At 41.6% G+C, this 24,644-nt stretch overlaps 2 protein-coding genes across 4 annotated transcripts in view; one reads left to right on the forward strand and one right to left on the reverse strand.

Annotated features, from left to right (window-relative positions):
* The window catches only part of MTMR2 (myotubularin related protein 2), a 66,461-nt gene extending 64,419 nt beyond the window's left edge, over positions 1-2,042 (forward strand). For all 3 annotated transcript variants that reach the window (XM_054818309.1, XM_054818302.1, XM_054818318.1), the window contains one exon: positions 1-2,042. In XM_054818309.1, coding sequence (XP_054674284.1) covers positions 1-162 — 162 coding nt within the window. In that variant the 3' untranslated portion in view covers positions 163-2,042.
* On the reverse strand, positions 1,287-24,581 carry CEP57 (centrosomal protein 57). Its single transcript, XM_054818334.1, has 11 exons — positions 24,456-24,581; positions 18,830-18,986; positions 14,414-14,593; positions 13,986-14,107; positions 12,996-13,112; positions 9,163-9,240; positions 7,924-8,028; positions 7,686-7,766; positions 6,997-7,241; positions 6,174-6,318; positions 1,287-4,332 (listed from the first exon to the last, which is right to left on the reverse strand). The coding sequence occupies exons 1-11, from the start codon at positions 24,483-24,485 to the stop codon at positions 4,096-4,098; spliced, it is 1,497 nt and encodes a 498-aa protein (XP_054674309.1). The 5' UTR covers positions 24,486-24,581; the 3' UTR covers positions 1,287-4,095.
* Between the last annotated feature and the right edge of the window lie 63 nt (positions 24,582-24,644).

Consider the following 24,644-nt stretch of genomic DNA (forward strand, 5'->3'; position numbering starts at 1 on the left):
GAACCCATCCACAATCGCTACAAGGAGCTTCTGGCCAAGCGGGCCGAGCTGCAGAAGAAAGTGGAGGAACTGCAGAGAGAAATCACCAACCGTTCCACCTCATCCTCGGAGAGAGCTGGCTCTCCCGCACAGTGCGTCGCTCCTGTACAGACAGTTGTATAATACAGACTTCTTTTGCTGAGTACCTTCCCAAGACCACAGGGGCAGCTTTTCTGAAACTCTCTGGATTTCCAGTGTGGTGTCTGGGAGATGCCAACCTATTTATTTATTTCTCTCCAGGGTAATTTATTAGTACTGTAGCACTAGAGGAAGCTTAAGCAAAACAAACAAACAAGGCCCCCTATGCAATTAACCTTCTCAGTGGCTAGATTGTAATACCAGCTCACTGCACTTGCCACCTAAAAGAAACCTAGAGCTCGCTCTTTGTTCCCTTATCTGCTGGAAGTCACTTGGCTTTAAAGAGAGACCATGCACTAGAATGAAGTACTGTGGAGGAAAAACATCTACTCAGAAGTTTGGAAAATCTGCCCTTTGCTAAAAGGAAAAACCGACTCTGACTTAGTGGAGCCTAGAACAGAGCTGTGAAGTCATGAAACCCTCCGCTATTAATGTCTGCAGAGCAGTGTTAATGAGAGCATTTGCCAACGTACTCAGAGATATGCAGCAACAGAATCTGAAAATGTGTCGCCTTCTCGCTTTTCCCTTCACTTTGCTCTAGGTCATAGGAAGCCATGTAAATGATGCCTTATTTGAGGAAAGGGCAGCTTCTACCAACAAAACACGGTGGTAGAGAAGCAACCTACACAACTTTGTAGGACAAAGTTTACTCCCATCTCTGCAACTTTATAGTGTCTCACTTACAGTTTACACTGAGTGTGCCAGGATGCAACTTAAGCACCTTTATTTCCGAGGGGGGAGTGGAGCACAGCTCCCCTGGCTGCCTGCAGCCCCTCCATCCTCCAGTGCCTCATGCTCACCAGGGAAAGGGAGTGGAATACTGAGGGGCACGCATGAACTGCTGGCATCAGTCATTTCATTTTGCTTGGATAAGTGTAATTAGTGACCAGTACTTCTGTGCAGGATCATAGTGGTGTACTTAAGGTATTTCAGTTTTCTTTTAACTAACGAATGGAAGCAACTATCAACCAAAGAAGCCTTTCTGCCTGCATTGCAACTGCTACTGAAGGTTGTTCTGGCAGACTCAACAGCTTAGCCAGTTTCTGAGCCCCAACTTTAGGTCTTCTTCCTCACAGCATACTTCAATAATTAACATGACTTGGCTAAACTTAAGTCATATTCAATTTTAATACAAAATTTTACTGCAGAAGTGGAAATAAAAACACACTTGGTGAAACCATGACTGCCCCATGGCTCTTCCAAACAGATCAGTATGGGGTTGTAGGAGAAGGGGCTTACAGCAAAGGAAGTGATGTGTGTGCAAGGTCTTTATTCCAGGCTGTTTCCCCTCTGTCCTGAGGAAGAGGGGCACTGCTTACTCTGAGTTCCTGTGTTGCTGTTTTATGACAGGATCCCAGAGTGTGCTCACCTGTTAGTACCCCCATCAGCACACTGCTGCACATGGCCTCTTTTCCACCATAGAGAAGTATTTTCTGAGAGAGTACAAGAGTGCACCCATTTACAAATTAGGAATTACCTTACAAAAGCTGCATTCCTTCCAAGGCAGTAACCCCAATTTCCCCCTGCTGTCTCCATTTCTGCCTGCTCTGCCACAGAATTTTCAGAGAAATCTATAGCCGCCTCCTGACAGAATGAGTAACAGGCTGTACAGCATCACTGCATTTGTTACAGGGTGGCCTGAGACCCTGTGGGTCAACAGTGCAAAGAATCTACACAAAATACCTTCTGAAGGACTGGGATTTGCTTTAAGGTTAAAGAGCAGATCTGCTCTTACGTACAATCACTATATAAGATGGTTCATAATATTATTCTCTATTAGCAAACTGACTATGTGTGTATATTTTGTTTCTTGATGAAAGCTGTTTGGTCTCCTTAACACTAATAAAAATGGATAAGTGGGTAAAGTTTCTGTGTTCTTATTTTCAACTATGTGGTTCTCCAAAGGATGTGTAGGACATGCAAATATGAATAACATAGCACTGAAAATTGAGTATGTTAAATCCAAATCTCTCATTCTTCTGCAGAGAGTCTTGCAAAATGCTAATAATGTTCAAACTCTGAACCTTAGAAGGACAGGAAAACAAAATTCATTTTTGGACAAGTTTCTCTTACCCTATACAGACTGGTATTAACACAGATACAGTGCTTAGCTGCTCAATATTACAAAAATACTTTCACAATTAAAAAAAAAACCCAAACAATTTCTGCACTTTACAGTGCATCAGCACAGTAACTTCTGTGTAAAAGGAGGCTTCACATTTTTCTGTGTAACTCATGTTAAGCCTGAATTCACTGGGATGATTTAGGATCAACTCAATGCCTGCTCCAGATCCTTGAAGCTCCTGCCCCTAGTAGGCTTAATTCTACCTCGGGCACCTCATTCCCTGTGTGCAGCACATATGGAGCCTGAAGTACTCCTAAGCTTCTGTCATTAGGGAGCTGCATCCAGCAGTGCTGAAGTTTTATCCCATTGTTGAGCAAGCCCATCCCAAGATCCTTCCAAAGGAAAGTTACTGAGTGCAGCTTCAGCTACTGATCTTTAGGAACCTCTGGGGTGAGCTGCTCTCCAAGTGGTAACTCCAGCTACCTGGAGCCCATGTCTCTAACAATGGAGATGGCTCCAGGCCTGGTTAACAGCTTCTGACTTCCCCCCCCACCAGCACAGCTAAAACCTCTGTGCCCCGGGGCAATGAGGGTGGATCACCTACAGATAATTAAAGCTGAAATCCCTTCTGCCTGCACTGACCCTACAGTCCCTGCCCCTTAGTGCCAGGCAAGGGTAGACAACCCTGAGCCTCACCTTAACCCCTCGTATTCATCACCCCAACCAGGGAGGTGTCCATCACCACAAAAAGCACAGTGGATGGGGCACGGTGCTGCAGCAACCACTGAGGTAAGTCAGAGGAAGTACAGCTTTCCCACTATTCATTCAACAGGCAAGCTGGCATTATTTTTCAACTGTATAAACAGATAATCTCGGTCTTCTGTACATTCCATTAATAGGAAATTCTTTACATTATTAACATAATAAATAACATTTACTCAGCTGTGCAAGTCAAGAGTGCAAAATGAATTGCACCACTACCAAAGTAGATAGCTCATCAAAGCGCATATTTCAAGTTAAAAGCAAGATGCCAGGACTGAAGGGCATGATTGGGGCACTTGCAGTTTAAAACCCTTGTGGTTTATCTGTCTCACTCCTTTACCACCCAAAGCTGTGGACTAGGAGATGGGATACTGTCCCCTATCCTACAGCTTTGTCATAAAGCAGGATTTCTGTAGAAAAATTTCACTCTTCAGACTTGAAAAGAATTCAATCAATCATTATGCAAAATAATACAGAAAAGTTACTTTGCTCCTTTTCCAAGTACTCAAGCATCCACTGCCATCAATGCTGACCAATGCAATGCAGCAGGACAAGAACTAGGAAGGGTTTTTGAGGAACTCCATTGAACACCTTTAATGTCGTACCAGGGTCACCTGTTCTGCCTTGGACACTCAGCGTTTGAGTTGTTGCAGCTGCACACAGAACAGAACTGACAGAAGCCCTGAAGACTTCGGTTCACTGCATCGTTTTCAAACAAGATGCATCTTGAGAAGCCTCCCAATGCACAGTTCAACAACAGCGTGAAATTGCACTGGCATTTCACACGCACCAACCCACCCAAGTGTGCGGTGCTCAGAAAAAGGAGGGACTGCTGGAACCACCAGATGAAAGGAACTGATGGAGACCTATGGTTACATTCAGTGGCTGGGTACCTTAAAAATGGAATGTGTTTTAAACTAGACTGTAATATATACAATCAAACCCAGGGATGGAGAATTAAGGGCCCATATTTCAAAAGTGCACTTAGCATACAGTACTCTCTTTCACATAGCAAGAAAGGCAGCTGCTTTATATCCAGAATGTCAGGAAGTTTGACCGGGATGGTATCACGAACTTCTCCTGCAGAACAGTCAGTAGTCCCAGCTGACATCATCTTTCTGTAGCGAAGTCTGTATGGTCTGCATGTCTCTCAACAACTGAAGATTTTTCCTACTCTTCTCTCCAGGTTTCACTTTGATGGGACCAGCATTCTTCCCTTTTGTGGTTACTGTAGTTGTTACTTTAACCTCACTAACAGGGAACTTGCTGTCTTTTATTTGTTTAGCAGAAGTCTTTTTGGACTTGCATTCTCGCTTAAGTCTCTCTAGCTGAAAAAAACCCCAAAGAAAAACATTAAGCAGTGATCTTGTTTCAGTTTATGTTGCGCAATTCTCCCAGACAGCTGAAATATCCCACCACTCATCCCACCCAGCTAAGCAAACAGATGCTCCAAAATCACCCTGAATAATAAATATTTTCCTTACACAGCAGTGTTACTTTAGCATCTTCAGCTTATAGTCTGAACCACTAGGTTATCCCTTTAAAAACTGACATGTTGATTATGGGGGAATATCTCCATCATGAACATAATAGAAAAGGTTAGGTATGCCAAAGAGTTGATTTGTCACAGTTACCGTCCAGTGATTAAAACAAAACCAAAACCCAAACAAAGAAAAAACAAAGTTTTGGTACATATATATACACTAGTGATTTTAATAGCCAGTCACTGTCAGAGCTGTAGCTTTTAGAATACCAAAACTCCGCTGAGGTGAAGAGCTGGTACCCACACCCAGCACTGTAAATCACAGCTTGTAAGACTCGGTACTCAGCCACAAGGACCGAGCAGGTGTAAGCTGGAAACAGGGAACTGGACAGAGTCGAAGGTGTCTGCAGACATACAAGTGGGTGGTGTTTACAGTTCCCCTAATTCAGGTGTGGTGCTCCCTCCTCCTAGTTTCTAGCACACAGCAATCTCCTGAAATGCAAACTCCTAACATTTTTGTCAACAGCTAGTCGAAGCCTCGGTATACGCAGAATCATCACTACTGGGAACTACTGCACATCTGTTTCTCTGCAACAGTTCCTCTGAATCTTGTAAGAGATCAAAGGTGAGTAATGCTTCTGTTTGAAAACGTTTCATGTGTCCATTCTGGATGCCAGCAGCAGCGCTCTCAGTACATTGTTTGTATTACAGTTACATCAGATGAGGGTGAATCTTGGGTCATAGGAACTGAACCAGAATAAACATATGGGTTTAAGTTCTTTGGAATAATTTCACTAAAACGAATGAAGATTAGAGAAAGGAGGGAATCAATAGGTTTTATAGCTTTGAATGAACAGGCTACACTATTCAAAACATTTTGAAAGTAGTTTTAAACTGAAACAGATATTTCAGGTTTTATAAAATGCAAATCAAAACATAAATAGGTCATTTACTCCAAGCAAAGGAGAACTGTTAAAAGATTCAGCTCAGTAGTGAAAGCCCCTGGGAATCTAGGTCTCTCTAAGTACAGTTTAGGTTACTCTAAGCTCAATGTGAAGAACAGGATTTCAGGAGGGCTTTCCCCCACTACCTGTGCAGCTGGGTGTCATGAGGGACCTCACACAAAGTGGTTGCTTTGGTTCAGCACAGCCATTTGACACACACCAGGAGCGAGTGTGACTGATCGGGATGCAGGTATTGCCTGACACATCAGACATCCCACCAGAAATGTCTCCCCAACAGACCGCTGGGGGCCCAGGAAGTAGACTCACACCTTTCAGCTTTATATGCTCTTTCTCATCTTGTGTATTGCAAAATTGTGTGTTTACAGAATTCACCAGCTGTGGTATTTGCTAACATACAGTGGACAATTGTTTCCCTGTTTTGGGGATGAGATGAGTGTAAAATGCAATGCAAGAACAGATGTGAAAGCTCTGCCCAGGGCAGGCTGAAGAGCGGGCACAAGGGTGACGTGGAAAGACAGAAAGTATACTCCTGCAGAAATAATGGGATAGAGAGATGGAGGTATGCAGACTAACTTTGGGACATCAAAGCTAAACCTAAGTGCTACTGCTCTACAGTAGTTATTTCTGCTTTATTCAACTGCTGCTAGATTAGGATATAATGCAAAAAACCTCTTAAGATAGAAACTCTACAGAAGCATGAACACAGCCAAAAGTAACTCACCTGCAACCAATGCCTCCGGACTTTGCTGATCTGGTCTGCCTTTGCTTCCATCTTTCCCACTAGTGCCTCAAGTTCCCTCTCCAGATCTTCCCTCACTGCAATGGTTGGGGCTTCCTGGACAAGCTTTGACAGCTGCTGGTGATCACTAGCACGGAATTCAGACAGAATAAAGCTTGCATCAGACTCCCTTGGCTTCTAGTGCTTGTACATCCAGTTCAGAAATAACACTTCTAGGAAACCATAGCATCGGCAGCCAGACATGTTCAACATGCCGTAATGAACCAGTAAGAAAAGTTTTGCTGGTTAGCAGCATCATTACAGTAGCACATCCTGGCGGCAGGCTGCTGCAACATTAAGTCTCAATAACGTAAGTAGCTTCGCACATTCAAAATGACCACACAACCCCACGACAGCATGATCTCAGCATTCATTCAGTTACTGTTTTGCGTCTCTGTATCTACTGCAGTTGTGCAGTAGGACAACAATTTGCGTTCTGTTAACAAGCAAAGTGACTAGTAAAGCTGTCCTTTAATGGCATATTTGTCCACTGCATCATAGACTGCTACCACACTTCTCCCCAAGCCCTCACAAATTTGAAGGCTTGCATATATGAAAACATATATGCAGTCCAGATTATCGAAATTTATTTTTAACTGTAAAAATAAGTGACAGCCTCCACATCTAGTAGGACAGGCAGATTATATGCCACTGACTTCCCAAAACTAAATCCCTTCTCAGGAAAAACCTCCCAACTTTAAAGCAAAAGGCAAAAATATAAAGCATCTACATTTATAATCTGCAATGGAGAATACAACAAACTCACAAACTCATCTGCCCAAATTCATCTTGTAAAGTCAGCAGCACTTCTGAGAGCTCTTCCCGGGATGAAGAAGATTCCTTTGGCAGAGATGACTTTCTGCTTTTGCTGGCAGGATGATCAGTACTGACAGATTTTGCTAGTAGAGTATCATTTACCACACGACTGTTACACAAAGCTTTTGTGTGCTGTTTCATCAGGTGTAGGACATGTTGAACATTGGCACCAACTGAATGACTGGGACTGGTAGACTGGAAGTAAGAGAGACTTCTTTTACATGGCATTGTCAGCAACCTACTTGATAATAAGGAGGAACATTTAAAAACAATAACATTTTTTATTTGCTGCCAAGAATGAGACTTCTTTTACATGGCATTGTCAGCAACCTACTTGATAATAAGGAGGAACATTTAAAAACAATAACATTTTTTATTTGCTGCCAAGAATGTATTTTTTGTTTGAATGAATATGCGCTAACAAGAACAGCTTGACCAGCAGCATTGAGAAGATCCATTTTTAGAAATGCCGTTTTAAAAGGCTTGTTGAATATCGATAACTTGCTGAAGACAAACTTGGAAGAAAAGAGTCTAAGAAAATGAAATTATGTGACCACTGGGTGTCAGGAGCGCACCAAGCCAAAGCCACTTAAGGAGCTGCAGCTACTGAGTGTTAAGCTTTGGAATTAAGCAGCTCACCTTCCCAGCTACAAAGGGCACATCACCCAGACACAGTCTGTAATGGGGCTGCGTAGTGAGATGGCTTGTAAGACAGCATTTCTGGAAGGAAAGAAGAGAGAAATGTTTATTAAAGATGGCACTACAACAAACCCATTTTCCCTTTGCTTTGCAATAAGAGGTGACCTACCTTCCTGATTGCATGCACGCACCCTTATTTAACTCCTCAGTAATTGCCCTTCTCTTCCCCCCATGTTACCTTCTCTGGCTGTTTAGTTTTCTTTCTGGGTCTTCTTGCTTTTGGAGAAAGCAACGGTGATGCTGCTTGAATCAGTAGTCTGTTGGTTTCCAGGCCTGTCTGAAGCTTTAATTGAGGAAATAATGGGAGTTACTGGAATTATATTACATAGATAGTCAAAGACAGAGTAAGCTGAGAATTGCAAACCAACAATTTTTAAAATACAAGCTCTCTGAAAGCAAGGGCTGCAAGCTTTTAAGACGTTTCTGCAGTCCAAGGTCAATTTAAACTTAAACAAAGAATACTTCCTCTGGTAGCACTACTCATCACTAATCCTAGTAAGTTACAGAATTAGTCTTACTACACTGCTTCGATCCTGGCAAGGGCCAAAACATCAGCTGTGCTTTACCCCTGACAAAGTATTAGGGAAGTCAAGCCACCCAACCCTGCTCAATTGATCCTGTGGCACGTAGTTAACAGACAACTATTCGCTTCTGTTCTTTTAAGTCTGACAGTAAAAAACCCCCACAACCAAACCATCTATTGGAAGAGTTAAGATTAGGATCCTTACTGCCAACAGTGAGCTCTATACACTTTGCTGTTCCTTCCAAAAGGAAGCTATGGCATGGTGTTAGAAATCACCTCCTAACCAATCTCAACTAGAAGCATTCACAAGAACAATTCTTCATGATTGATTTGAGACACCCACCTGCTCCAAACTCACAGGAAAGGTTAATGCTAGAGCTTAACATGTTACCTACATTCTTCTTCAGCATACAATATACATATGCTTCAGCATGCATATTTAATGAACTCAACACTTCAAAGTTAGAAGACCTATGTCCTTATGGGCTTATAACAAATAGTATATCACCTCTTTTTTCTTCCCCCTCCTACAACGCCTCTAGTTACAATTATGAACAAGGGAGCACTCTTGTTGACCTTGATTTATTTAAAGCAGAGATCCTCATACAACCTCAACTATGAATTAGTCTGAATTTCTACTCCTCTTTTCCAACTAGCTTCTTTTATTGAAGAAATCAAGCTTCAGTGCACAGGTACTGTTAGAAAAAAGGTTTACAAAAAGCTCAGAGAACTTCAGAACATTTAGCACGGCGGGGCGGGGGGAGAAAAAAAAGACTAAACCAAAGTTTTCATTATTCTGTATATGGGAAGCACTTTCAGCAAGTTAGCTGAAAAGTTAATGGAAAGGAAGAGCTAATTACAGTGCATATGAGCACAAAAGAAATTTCCTGTTACCTCAGCTGCTTTTTCCTGAACAAGCTTCCTCGCGTGTTCTTCCTCCTGAAGTTTCAGTTCCAGCTCTTTCATTTTTTTCTAGTCAAAGTTGAATAAAAACAATAGCATTAATAATAGAACAATTCTTTTTTCCCCTGAAGCCTACAATACTACAGGCTTGAGCAAAAAGTATTTCAGTTCAACTTATGACTTAAAGTGAAGACTTCAGCATTAGAATAATTGCTGATGTTTTGTCTGTATAGGCATAAATACAGCAGTCAAGTGCTTATGCTTAAAACTTAATTGATTTTTCTATTTTTACTTCCACAACTGGTATCTGAATTTAAGTCACAGCCTAAGGGGAGAGCAATACACAAGTCTGTCTTTCTCTTTGGCTGTAAAAAAAAACCCCTAGGAAGTAGGTTGGTTTGTGTACATTATCCTAAAAGATTTTGTACTACAGAAGGGCTAACATCCCTTTGTGTCATAAGCTGAGAGAGGACTTACTTTTTTTAGACCACTAAAGATATTTTTACTAATATCCGCAACTTAAATTCTTAGACCATAGGAACTGTTGAACATCTAGCCATCTTCTTAATAGAGGAGGGAGGAAAGTTTATATGATACCTCTGAGGTATCTTTAAGCAAAACTGAAGTGATTTCATCTCTTTAACCATAAAGAGACGTAAGAACTCTTTTGAAAGCCCTTTTCAAAGAAAAGGGTTGAGGGGAAAGGGACACATTTCTTTGTAAACTCTCCAACAAGACAAAAACCTTGTTCCAGCAGGATACGCTTAAACTCCCAACGTAAGAGTTATCTGATAACTTTGATTTACACAGCAGAGTGAAAAAATGATCCAGAGCTCCACAATAAAAAACAACTTCCTTTCTCTTCCCCCGAAGACTGATTATTCACAGTCACTAATCCAACTTCAGTCAGAAAAGCACGCAATTCAAAGTAACAGCTATTTTTGCACACTTCTGTTTGTTTATAAACCCACTCTGCTGAGGTAGTAAATATTTCAATTCTGCTTTACTTAAACATTAACTGCAAGATTCATGTAACCAGCTGTTATACAAAGGTGTTAAAAGGCAAAACCCTGGATAAACATTGAGGACAAAGGCACCAGATAAAGGAACCAACTTTTTCTGCTGAGTAAAAGAACCATTTTGACTAATTTTATTTTCTTCATTGAAATCAGGTATATTCCAGGTAACTTAAAATCACCTGCCCTTTACAGCATGTGGCAATTGCAATGCATGCTGCAAAAAAAATTTCAATGAAAAAACAGAAATTAAATATTTCAATGTCTATTTTTTGTTCATTTTCTAAGGAAAATTAAGTTTCATGCAATCACCTCACTCATCTTTCCTGTCGTCAGTGAAATAAATTTCAGACAACTCTAACCAAAGATGACAAAGGTATGAGACCTCAAAGATGCAGAACACCTAAATTTCCTAAAAATTGGCTGCTGGGATAAACATCGAAAGTAGTTCCACCACAGAGGAAATGTCTCCTGTGTGAAGACAGGTTTTACCTCTGTGCTTCCCCACCTTGCAAATTAGCACCTGCTTGTTACTTCTCACCACCTCGCAATTAGAGGCTGGCAGAAAAAAACAGGGGTGTAGGTAGCGCACAGCGAAAACAAGATGTGAGGATTCATTATTTCTGCTGTTCACAGAATGGTGGGGGTTTATTAAGTCTCACTGTTAGCATTAAGAAAAGATTGACTACTACTAACTACGATTCTTCAAAACATGTCATCTACACATACATTCAAATTCTGGCCATCTGGCCACACACAAGATGAAAGCCCAAATGACACTTTTAGGGTACAACCCCATCCTCAGACACAGACATGTTCACACCCTCTTAGTCAGCTACCCAGAGACTGCAGGACTACAGTTGTAATAAACATACACCAGAAAATGCTTTTGAGTCAAGTACTCCAATTACAAATACTTCACATGAATGAGAGTGTCAGCATTTCCTTTTTACAACCAATAGTCACATTAGCAAATTGCTTGAAGGTAATACTTATAGGGTCAGGTAGCGGCTCTACAGAGATTAAATGTTCTCAGTAGGACCCACACACAACTTGTGCTCCAGTAGTGTCTGAAATCAGCAGCAGTTAAATTATTGCTCGCTCGTGAGTAGTCAGCTTACCACTTTCCATCCATTTCAGCACACAAAGTATAGAAACAGTCTTTCTTATCTATTTCTTGCTTCAAATTAAACCTGCAAATGTTCCTGTGGTCTTGCCACAACTAAAGCAGAGATCGAAGGGGCAACAGATGCAACTGTTTTGAGCAAAGCGTGCAGTCACCCTTTCAGGATTCTGAAGTAACACTTAATACAGGGATGCTTACGTAGAAACATAACCTGCAAAGCACACAGGCAGATAGACCTATTGACCAGAAAACAGCTCATGACAGCAAAATGATCACAAGGAAAATTACTTTAGTCAGAGTTAAATCCAGATTTCTCTTGGTTCCTAGAATTGATTAAAAATTTTTGGTGAATTTTACACCCAATTCCAATAAAATAGATTTAATTGTGACAGCTACTAATTCCTAAAGATATCAAAGAATCAAAGACATCTAGTTTGATCTAGGAAAAGAAAAAAGAACTGTTATGCTGAAATTATGTTCACTAGCCAGTCACAAAAATACAAACAACCCAGCCCCACCAAACTCCAGCTGCTGCCAGTCAAAAACTTCGTAAAAGCCCCTGAGAAAGGAACTCCCGTTGCTGAACCAATTATTTCAGCCCTGACCCTGGAAGAACCTACTGCTACTTTCACTGAACAAGGCCCACGAGACACTTATAATGCAGGCACTTTTACTCCAAAGCAGCTTACCAAAATGGAGTGTCAAGATCTTAAACAGCTTGTTACAGCTGCCTTGGGTCAGGGACTCCAAAGAATAGCTGTAGTGTCTAAAGGTCCTGCAGCAGAACAACTACCTAAAGATTTACTATCAAACATTTCCTTATATACTCCTGGAAAAACACCATCTACTTCAGCACCTGGCAAGGGCTGGTGGCAAGCCTACAATTTCCATAGAGCCCAGAGCCATCCTCAAATACCCCAATCTAATCATGTACTATCTGCTCCTTTTGGATAGAGGAAATTTGCAGGTGGAAGCCTCTCCTTCATTAAAACATCTGTAGTTCCCACACTTGGGAGTCTTGTGGTCTCTCTACAGCAGCAGAAAGAGGTAGAATGTGGACCAGATTTCAGAAGCCAACACCACAGATGGTACACAGCAAGAATATGATCAAATGCAGTCATGCTGAATTTAAAAGCTACTGATTCAAAATGAATCCTGAAGAGGCAGATTGGTTCAAACCCACCAACAGCCAGCCAGTGCTAGAGGCCTAGCAATGGCAGGCTCCAGAGTTCTGCAAGCAAATTGACAGTAATTGCATTTCTTAAGAAGGAGCATAAATGGCTAAAAGAAAAAACATACCAAACCCACACAAACCAAGCCCAGCCTGGGTTATAACAGAATAAAACTGCTAGCAGCCAGTAGCACGCAAGGCAACTCAGAAGTTGGGAGCTTAGGAACGCCCGTGGTCCTACATGCCTGTGTGCCAACTAACCACCAAAGAGGAACACCAACGGATACTGTTAAGGCTAAACAAAGCATAGTGACATAAAGCCTACCTGGCCACACACACTTTCAGAAATAACTGCAAGTTTTTACACACTTCAGCTTTAAAAAGATGATTAGTTGCTGTCATTCTCTACAGCACCAAGTTTTGTTCAGCTCTATTACTGGCACATGGGTATCAAGTGCTGATTACAACAAACAAGCTAAATCTGACACAGTATCCAGCATGAATGACAGACCTCTGCTATGGACTGCATCGTAGTAAGTCTGCTGTACTCTTTTTCCAGCATATCCAGCTTTTCCAATTTAGACTGAACATGTGATTGATCAAGAAGCCGATCTCTCTCCAACGAACCCTTGAAGGGAGAAGTGAGAAGCAAAACAATAATAAGCACAATAAAACAAGACCATATATAGTAAACCTTGTGTCTGCAGCACAAAGGAGGCCCATAAACAGTCTAAAGGAACTACTACTTTCTCTATGCAATTTTAGATGGTACTATGATTAGGGAGCAACTGCGCCACTGGTCCATCAATGTTGGGAACCTCACATTCAACCAAATTCAGATGAAAGAATTCTGCAGTCTCTCCTCCCTCTGAACCCAACATGGTAAAAAACTGTCATTAATCAGCTATTAGAGATAGCTTTCTTTACTGGTCCTGTGGCTGTTATATTTCAGTCTATTAAATATTTATTGAAGAAAAAAAATTAAGAGGTGATCCATACTCCTATAAAACAAAATTCAAGCTCATTTTAGATAACGGGCAAATCTCATAATCACTGATGGTGGGAAACAAAAACTTTACTATTATTTCTACAGAATCAGTATTTAGCCTGTTTAGCAAAAGCAGTGCTAGTAACGAACATCCCCAAAGATGTGAAGAGCGTGAACACAAAAGGAAGGTTTTTTCCCAGTGGCACATGGGACCCCACACTGAGGGATGAGGATGAGATACTGCAGTAAGCCAGTCACACAGATGCAAATAGTTCTTCTTAATATCAGAGCCTCTGATACTGCCTTAGAGACAGGTGCACACAGGCAGAAAATACTAGGGTCCTGATACGACTGGGAAATTTAAGTAGGGAAATTATCCACACCTAAGTATATAAAGGCCAGCTGAAACAGACATCCACTCTTAAAACATACTAGAATGACAGTAAGTAGGAAAAATCATGACATAGATCATGGCTTCTATAATTTAATCCTGAGATAATCTTGAGAACACACCTGTTTTTCCAAGAGATGTGACTTCTCATTTTCTGCATGCTGGATCATTTTTCTCATGTAGTCAAGCTGTTTCTCTAAAAGGCTGCACCGAGACTCAGCAGCTGCCAGCTGAGAAGCCAGCTCTGAAGATAAGAGAAGGCAGAAAAATGAAATCATGCACCGCTTGTTCCTGGAATTTTTTTAATGTTTTCAGGACAGTTCCAAATATGAACAAGAAAAGGACCACCTAAAGAAACCCACTGATTAAGCCTAATGAACTTCTGGATGCATACGAATCCCTAAAGCAAAGTAGGCTTTTAAAATTATTTGTGTCACTGCAAAGTAAAGGATGCCGAACAAAGTCAATTAAAATAGTTTTATGCACTGATAAAACTCAATTTTCATCCACCTCAGCATTCTGTAGTATCTATATAAAGTTTGCAAACAACCTTGATTTTTCTTTGACACTTCAGTCTTGTCATGCTCTTTGTGTCGCATTTGTTCACTTAGTACTTTTTTATAGTCTGCTGTTTCTCTGCTGAGGTGTTTTACATTCTCCTCCGCCTGAAGCCGTTCCAACTCCAGTCGATGAATCTTTTCCTGGAGATTCTTCAGAGCAGAAAATATTGCTGTAATTGAACAAGTACCTTTTGTTAGATACCATCAAATCACCACTTCAAGACAACATGGAACTTGAAATGCTTTATAAAAAGCACATTATGTAAGAAAGTCAGTGTTCCTTACCGGCATCCAAGACTCCTTCCAGGAATTAAAACCTGCTTCCCTTTAAACCATAACTGATTCTAAAACTAGTCTCAAGTGAATGGATGCCCTTGGTGCACACCTTCATCTGAAACATTTGGGAAAGATGCATCCATTTCCCAGAACAAGGCACATAAATGTTCTGTAGATTAAGTGCAAACAGTGCATCTTCTAACACTTTATCAAAAGGAAATGAAAGGTAACAACTACATAGTTTAAACAGTGGCAAATTCTCTGTATTATGATTCCTCTACAAGTGCGTGCTTGCACAACAAATTCACAAACACAACGTTCCTAGGAATGGTCAAAGAGCAGAATAAAAGTTGGAGAAATAAACACTTTCACAGCCCATCTAATAGCTAAGTGGCAACTCTTTTCTGATTCTTCTGGTTTTGCACTTGTGTTACCCTCCTCCCCCCAAGACACGCATCTCCTCTGAACAGAACAACCTTCCCTCTTGCTGTTCCATTCCCTGCTTTAACAATTACTCCACAAAACCTTTATGTATTCATCACCACAAAAAGAAAAGTAGTTGTAATACAACTCGCATCACCGTGCAATTAGACCATCTGCTGGTAATCTGATGTATTACGTCTCTTAGCTGTATTGTTTAATTTTGCAAAGGGAACCATAACCATAAACCCTTTCCCCTATATAGTCCTGTTAAAGTAAAACACAGGAACATCTGTACAGCTCATACAGCAGACTAATCTGCGAGGTCACATTAACCCACTCCTTTGTGCTTAAACCTACTCCAGAGAAAGAATGCACCGCCTTTGTTACCAAATGCACAAGCACAGAAAAGTTGGGACTGCATATTTGTTTGAGCATCAGATTACGAAAAGAGGAAAAATCATTATCAGAATGAGTTTTCCAGAGTAAAAAACCTCATCAAATCTTGAAATGCAGAATAGCACATTAGAGTATCACATCAATAAGAACTACCTGCTTTAAGGTAACAGTTAAGAAAATAAGGGGGTGACAGCAGGCACAGTTAAGGGAAAGTTACAGCTAGCTTGGCCCTGTTTGCAGGATCAGTCACCAACTGTACCCTCTTCTCTTTATTTATGTTACTGCTATCAGGATTCAGTTGAAATGGGCATAGCTGAAGCTATGAACAGCTTTGTTACTGTTATCTTTAGAGCTAAATTGAAATCTCTGTGTATTTACAATAATGACTAACAAAATACAGGAATGAAGCAATTCAGGAAACAAATAATGATGAAACCCAACACAATGACATTCAGTCATCTTATTAGAGTGCTAACACCAACTATGTATGCTGAGACACACACATACACAACACAAAAGTTCAAACAAAAATAAGCAGAATTTACTATATTCAATTTCAGTATTTTTAAATGTTTTTTTAAAAAAATTAGGGAGTGGGTGGAGTGGTAAGGACCCCCCAAGAACAGTCAAATCTACTTTCCCGTCTGAAGTTAATTCCCTTATCCTTAACCTTACTAAAACATACACTCCAGAAAATTTTTCCATTTTTAAAACCTACACAAAAAGACTTAAAATACTGGATCATTTGCCTGTTGGATTTCAGTACATATTCATATTTACTTAAACATTTTTTGAAAATAAAAACATTTCATTATTTTTAAAAAGGGATATAATTTATGTGCTGGTTTTGGTTGGGATAGTTAATTTTCTTCATAGTAGCTAGTATGGGGCTATGTTTTGGATTTGTGCTGAAAACAGTGTCTTACACAGAGCCAAGGTCTCTTCTGCTTCTCACACCACTCCACCAGCGAGTAGGCTGGGGGTGCACAAGAAGTTGGGAGAGGACACAGACAGGACAGCTGACCCGAACTGATCAAAGGGATATTCCAAACCATATGACGTCATGCTCAGCTTATAAAGCTGGGGGAAGAAGGAGGAAGAGGGGGGAATTTCATAGTGATGGTGTTTGTCTTCCCAAGTAAATGTTATGCATGATGGAGCTCTGCTTTCCTGGAGATGGCTGAACACCTGCCTGCTGACGGGAACTGGTGAATGAATTCCTTGTTCTGCTTTGCTTGTGTGTGCAGCTTTTGCTTTACCTATTAAACTGTCTTTGTCTCAACCCATGAGTTTTCTCACTTTCACTCTTCGAATTCTCTCCTCCATCCTGCCAGAGGGGAGCCAGTGAGTGGCTGCATGGTACTTGGCTGCTGGCTGGGGCAAAACCACAATTTATCAGATTTATCAAATTTATCAGATTTATCACCTCTACTTATTTCAGAGTTGGCAGATTCCCTGATTGAAAAAAGTTGCCAAGTGAAAACTTAGAAATCAAAAGTTTGTCACAAATGCAATATGTAACACAATATACAAAAATATGCATCAGTAATTCATAAGGAAGCTCCTTCCTGTACATTCAATTTTTTATCTGTCACAAGGTTCCTTTAGTTTTATGTCAATGGCACTCAAAACTGACGGCATTGAGCATATGAGAGCATACACTGCATTTTAAATAGCACTTCAAGAATTCAGTTTTCATCTACTAGGTCATTAACACAGAAGTCTCTAATAATTCAGTCATGAATTATGTTATTGAAACAGGGACTTGAGCCTATCATGTTGATTTTTTTATTTAGTTTGAGTAATATTAGGATTCGTCCTAAATCTTTCTCACTTTTCTCCCTATAAGGAAAAAATACCAAGTTTTTCATACCCTTAAGCCTCCATACAAGTCCTGTCTTAAAGGGAGTCTTGCTGCAATGACTCTGAGCCAAACAGCTCACATCAAAGGATCAGTCCTGCTCTAGTTTCCCAACTCCCCACTGCCCCCTGTACTTACCCCAAGGCAGCTCTGGAGTACATCCCACCGCGCAATGAGCCAACTCACTAACACAACAGAAAACTAACAGAGAATGTTTTTGTTCATGTCAAGTCAAGCAAGACAAATCTGGAGATGAACACCAGGACGAGAGTGGGAAAGGAGGGAGAAGCAATAGCCTAGAAACAAGGAAGAATAAATGGAAGGAAAGTCTCCTCTCTTTCTGGTGTTGTGATCCTGGGCTGCATCAAAAGAGGTGTGACCAGCAGGTCGAGGGAGGTGATCCTGCCCCTCTACTCCACTCTTGTGAGACCCCACCTGGAGTACTGCATCCAGCTCTGGGGGCACCAGGACAAGAAAGACATGGAGCTGTTCGAGCGAGTCCAGAGGAGGCCACAAAGCTGATCAGAGGGCTGGAGCACCTTTCCTATGAGGACAGGCTGAGAGAGTTGGGATTGTTCAGCCTGGAGAAAAGGTGGCTCTGGGGAGATCTAATTGCGGCTTACCAGTACCCTGAAGGGGGCTACAGGAGAGATGGTGAGGGACTGTTTATGAGGGAGTGTAGTGACAGGACAAGGGGTAATGGGTTTAAGCTGAAGGAGGGTCGATTTAGATGTTAGAAAGAAATTCTTTACTGTGAGAGTGGTGAGGTACTGGAACAGGTTGCCCAGAGAGGTGGTGGAGGCCCCATCCCTGGAAGTGTTTAAGACCAGGTTGGATGGGGCTTTGGGCAACCTGGTCTAGTGGAGGGTGTCCCTGCCCGCAGCAGGGGGGTTGGAACTAGATGATCTTTAAGGTCCCTTCCAACCCAAACCATTCTATGATTCTACGATCTCTCTGTTCAGCACTAATGCTGCATAATACTCTTTCTGTATGCTCTAAGTCTTCACCGATATGATAAATATTCTCACCACACCCTAGACAACAATTCCCATTTCAACAGCAGCAAACCTCCTCCTTTGCTGGAAACCATTTTGGGGACTAAAGTCTCCTTATTTCAAGCTCAGCTGTGAACTCAAGAGAGGAAAGATTGAGAGAGAGGAGGACTGGAGAAACGGCAAAGCAAACATGTCAAGACAATTTCACAAAGTAGTAGGTCAATTTTAGAGCTCTCTACTACTGAAGAGTAGCATCTTTCTCCAGCTGTAAAATTACCTTTTTCATTAGGTATTCTTCAGAAAGAGAAGTGCAAAGGACCTATAAAACAGGTGACCTGCACATCACTGGGAAATGATAAAAGAATAAAAAAGACTGCAGCCTTTGTAGATGTGGACACAGTATTTCACCACACGAATTGGAAACAGCTAAGAAAACAACTTTCCTGAACTATTACCTCTGCTGTTGCTTTCAGGATATGGGATTACTGGTTTCCGTGGGGACCGCAGCAAATCTGAATTAATAAATGGCTTGTACTTTGGATATTCTATAAATGAAGTTGCAGAGAGTCCATCTGTTGCTGACACAGAGTTATGAGTTTTGTGCAGATCATCCTGAAAAGAAAACAAAAATGTTATACAGAACATTTGTTTCTGTCACAACAAGAAAAAAGTAGAATCCAATTAAGATGATGCTTAGAAGTATTGCTGCAGGACACTAATATCTCAAAAGCTATACTTCCTTCCTTACAGCCTTAAGCTGTGTCATTTTTACATCCAACTCCCCTCCACTAAAAATAGTATCAGAAAGAAAATGTCTTTTCCATACTAGTTTCTGATTTCCACTTTTGTTTTCTATTTACTTATACCGTCTCTTGCTTATTGTCAGAAGGTAATACACCAGTGAGTTGGAAAATAGCCGCCACCTTAACTACTGATTATACTTACTGCACACGAGATACGGCACTGAGGTGGCCCAACCTGATAAAGCACACCAAGCACCCCAGCTCTACGTCCACTCATCTAACACAATAGCTCACTGACTGTAGATGGGGCCGGGGACACACTGTCTCCTTGTCCTCCCAGCTGCATAGTCCCAATCCCTCTTTTCCACTGGCTTCAATTCAGCTTTCCTATCCTTCCACGAATAGATTGAACCTCATCAGCAGACACATCTAGATGACTTCACGCTACACCTGATTAGTGGTATCAGCAGAAACACAAGCAGCAGCAGGTCATGGCCAGGAAGGTACCTCTGAGCAGCAACGTGCCGTTAGATCAGCTTGAGACTGTTCTCAGAAACACAGCCACAGAGACCACAGATTTCCCAACATTCTACATCAACTTTCCACACATTTGCTGTGTTTTGAATGTTGCAATGACCAGAGGGGACCACCTAGCTGTGAACTTGCTGTGCAGTCAGGATAGCATTAAACCATGTGCTTTCTAACAAGATTCTTCCAAGCAAAAAGGCCACAGTACTTGTACATGGTGTTTCTGGTTTTGACTCATATAGCTAAATCAGAAAGTTTGTGAATTAAATAAAATATGAATGCTTATTTTTAATGGGCTAATTTCTCTCAGCTGTACTCACCACTAAACATTTCAGTAACAGAATTTGAAGAAACCTAAGAGAGAGGGGGGCTGCAGGCAGATGCAATGCTCCTACACTTTCCACAGAGCATTTACTTCACTAATTTGACAACTGAGCAATTGCTCATCTTGATGGGTTGGGTTTTTTGTAAGGTTTTGCAAATACCAATTATGGGGAGCATATTGTGACCTAAAATACAGGAAGTATTTGTCTAAATATCCCATAGCAAATTAGATAACAGCCCAAAATGCACTACGAGGAAGAAAATTAATACCAGGGGGAAAAAAATAAGAAAACATATAAGTTATTTAAAGCCTATACATAACTACTTTCTTCTTATAAACAAAGTGATTCATTGTGGACAGGAAAATTAGGACCTTAAGTAACCTGAATGTATCAATCAGTATTTCTAAGCAGAGTTTTATGTATGAATGATTTGCAGTTTGAGTTTATAACATTTTCCTACACACCGTAAGTGCTTTTCTTGGAAAAACCGCACTTGCACAAGAACTTTTGCTAGTACAGAAAGCCAATTAGAACACTAATCTCTAATTAAGAATATATTAACAAAAATATTTTGAACAGATTTTTGTATGCATGCATATACACACACCACTTTACGCTCAGCAGTCATACTGGCCTAACTTTGTAGAATGTGTAACGTTAAAACCTAATGAAAGCCTGCTAGGTGACCTAAACCTCACTCCTGCAAAAATACCATCAGCACTACAGGATGCTGAATTGCTGAACACAGAATAATGAATAAGACCAAATAATGAAGTAAAAATGAACCAAGTAAGACACAGTGTTTTACGCAGCAGGCAACAGAACAAGAGCAACACAAACCCCAGCAGCCCAAATAGCAGAAACTACTGATGCAAAAATCAATCTGCTGTTTTTATCCGATATTGATTCAAATCAAAGGTAGCCCACGAACCAGTCAAAAGAAAAGGGGAATGAGTGTGATGTCAAAGTAGGGCTACCAGCATCACAATTTTTCTAGATGCCTTTATTTTCCACCTGTAAAATCCTGTCTGTGATTTAAAAATAATTATATAAAAAACCCGCAAACTACAGGGTTTTTCATTTGCTTTTACTGGCAAAAGTGACACTTATCTAGCCAACAGCAGACTAAGTAAATGAAAAAGCTAGCATACTCAAACACTTCAACACCAAGTTACACAAAGCAAAACAAATACAGGCTTTCGACTAGTTGCATGTCTTCTAAATTTCACCTGGATGCAGGGTACAGGCACTGAGTTGAACAGTGTAACAGTCTGTACAGATATCTGCTTGAAATAACTACTGAAAAAATTGTGCTGAAATATTGTCTATTGTATAGGCAATCATTCTTTGCTTCAGTCTAAATAATCACTTGCTACCAGGTATATTTTCCTTATATGCTTAAGAAAAAGACCAGTTTATATTCTGTTCCATAAACAGTGACTTCCAAATACATCTGAGTGAAAAACTGAGAAAGTTTACAAAACAGCATCAAGGACTTTCCCGTCACAAATCTCAGACTCAAATATCACACCAATTCTTTGCTCTTCCCTTCACTTTCTCTCAAATCATTACAAATTATTTAAGCTTGTTTCTGCTCTTAGAAATTCTCACAGGGAGCACACTGTGATGCTCAGGAAAATCCTGAAACATGAAAAAATACGTATGGAAATTAGGGAACTCGATGCATTCGTCCTGATTCTCAGCCAGGCCAAATTTGCTAACTAAATCTCCTCTCTTTCTGGGTACTCCTCATAGTTTTTCCCTCCTTAAGCCACACTAAAGCCTCATAATCATAAACAAAAAAGCTTAACAGTCCCAGAAGGATCAAAGTGCACCAGTACTATGTAATGGTAGTGAGCTGAGCACATTTAACATTCACAGGTCTGAGGACATTACCTTCCAAAATTCATTACTGCTACCATTGTGTATCACCTGCCTACTCAAGCATGCAAAAAGGAATATAAACAATGCAGAGCAGCCATAGTTTAACACACCAATAGCACACGGTGACCTCCTGAAGCTTCCACAGAGCTAAACACAGTGGGGAAAAAAAAAGACATAACCTCAAGTTTTCAAATAAGAATCAGCAACCTAGGGCAGACAGATACTTTTCAAACCAAGCAACTTACTTAGATGGTAAAAATGACCCACCATAACATTATTTCTCTGATGCAGTAAAGAAATACGGCACACCATGAAAAACTAATCCAGATTATTAATCTCAATGGTATACCAAATGCTTCAGTAAGAAAAAGGAAAAAAAATAAATCTCTGTTTTTCTTGTTATCATACACAATTTGACTAGATCCATGGACAGTAAAAATAACAATGATGCATAAACAAACTGTAGAACCAGAGCAGCAGAAAAATGCAGAAAGTCTCTCAGGCAGTAATTGCAGCAAGAAAGCACAAAGGCAACAAGTCAGCACCTTTGTTACTAGCACTTTGGCACTGGGAAAAGGGACCAAATTAGAGTGGGGTATTGCAAGTTCTTATACGGGTGCTCAGAACAGGAAAAAAAAAAACAACAGAAAAAATATTGATGCTGGGCAATGTTCTAAGTGACATACAGTCAGTTAAAAAAAAAAAAAAGCAGAAACAGAAAAACTATGCAGGGACCAGGAAAAAACAGAATAACTAGGTATTGAGTTCACCGAGCATAAAATATCCAAGTACCCAGTTATTACAACTCTCAAAATAGCCATTTTGGAGAGACAATCTCAATTAGCAGCCTGCCCTCACCCCTCAGTACTGCTTTGCTGGGAGGGTGGGGAAGGAGGAACAGCCCCTATCAGCCAGAGGCCAACTAAAGTGCTGTCTGTGCCTCCTTGATACAGAGAGAGTCAAGAGCACTCTAAATTTAAATAACATCTCTAGTTAAAAGCAGACACTAAAAAGTGAACTCAGTCAAGCCGTTACATCAAATAGGGGAAAAATAATGTTGGCACAACACAGTATTTTTTGTTAAGTTTGCTGTAGTGTGCCAGAAGTATTAAAAGCAACTATTTTCAATGTTCAGAAAGTGTAAAGTATGCTTTTTTCCTTTTTTCAACACATACAAAAAGTCTTCACTGGGCAGCTTTTTTCCTAAAAGTTGTTTTATTAACTAGATAAATGTAGGCTGCTTAATTAATTTACTTAAGACTAAAACCAGTTTTCTGACATCCTTCTCTATGTACGCTAGAACACCAGTCAGAAAGAATATAGGAGTCCTCAAATCACTCTGTCACCACTCTTGCTGGTGCAGGTGTAAATATGGGACCACGCTGCAGAAGAGGAGACACACAACCAAGAACACCAAGCTGGGTGCCCACCATGCAGCTATTGAGACCCCCAAACCATGAATCCTCAGGAGGCGTATCTTGCACACTGTCGTTCTGCATCCTTTGCGCTATCTCTACCCCTCCAAAGTACTAGATAAGACATTAGCCACTTACACGGAAAAAAGCAACAAAAAAAATCCCACTTGATTTCAAAGCTACACATGTCAAGGCAAAACGTCAAACAAGAAACCCAAGAGGAAGCTTTTGTTTCAGGTAATGATCTGGTAGAGGCAGGCAGCTGCCACCCAGCCCAGCCCGCCGTGCTCCAGCCAAGCCTCCATTTCTTCTCGTCACCCGTCACCAGCAGAGACACGGGCCCGTTCATTGCCTACGCTCAGCACCTTGAGAGGAACGTGAACGAGGAAATTCTGGTCCCCAGCTTGCAACCACCGACGCGTTGCCTCCAGATCAGCCAGCTGCTCACATGCGCGCCTAAGGACGCAGGTGTAAACCGAAGTTAAACCTCAGTTCAAGGTCGCGCTTTCCTCTTGGGAGTGGAAAGGAGCAGACGCTAAATCCATTACCAGCTCTGCAATGGGAAGCTGCAGCGTGCTGTGACTGCGTGACTGACCCGTCATTGCACAATCAAATGTCCAATTGAGCCTCATCTGGCTTTGGAATAGCCGTTTTCAAAGTCATGACTCCAAATTATTTCTGAAAATAAACTGATTTACAACGTTTTAAACCCATTCCCTTACAAATATGCTCTCCAGACACTGGCAGGGGGGCAGTAAGAGGGTGGTTTAAATAGCAGAGTATCTTTCTCCTTTTCTGCCGCTTTTATAAAATCCGTGTGCGTGTACGATAGGTGTTTATATACACGTGTACGCTGCATTTCAAAGACACCACGGTTTTCACCGTCCCCGTTGCTCCCGGCACGCCGGGGGCGGGCAGGCCACCAGCCCCGAAGCGCCCGGCCGCTGCTCCCGGAGCCCGCCACGGCCCCGCTCCCGCCCAAGCCCCCCGCGGCCGGAACGCCTGCCCAGCCCCTCACCGCGGCTCCCGCCCGGCTGCCGGCGGGTCGAGGCGCGGACGAAGGCCTCGGGCCCGCCTCCCCCCTCCCGGCCGCAGGGACCGCACACCTGAGGAGGCCCCGCCGGCCCTCACCCCCGGCGGGCTCCCCCCGAGCCGCCGCCCTTCGAGGCGGCCGCCGAGCCTCACCGTGCGCTGGTGACCGCGCGCCGCCGCCATGTCCGTGGCGGAGCACCGCACTAGTGCATGTCCCTTTAAGGCGCGACACCCGGGCGGCAGCGGCGCCTTTCGCGTCGATGAAGTCCCACTTGACTGTCATCCCAGCTTACCAATGACAAGGAAGAGACGGGTGATAAGACCCACCCCGAAGGAGTATGA

The sequence above is a fragment of the Grus americana genome, chromosome 1 (assembly GCF_028858705.1).
Source record: "Grus americana isolate bGruAme1 chromosome 1, bGruAme1.mat, whole genome shotgun sequence".
Classification (NCBI taxonomy): Eukaryota; Metazoa; Chordata; class Aves; order Gruiformes; family Gruidae; genus Grus; species Grus americana.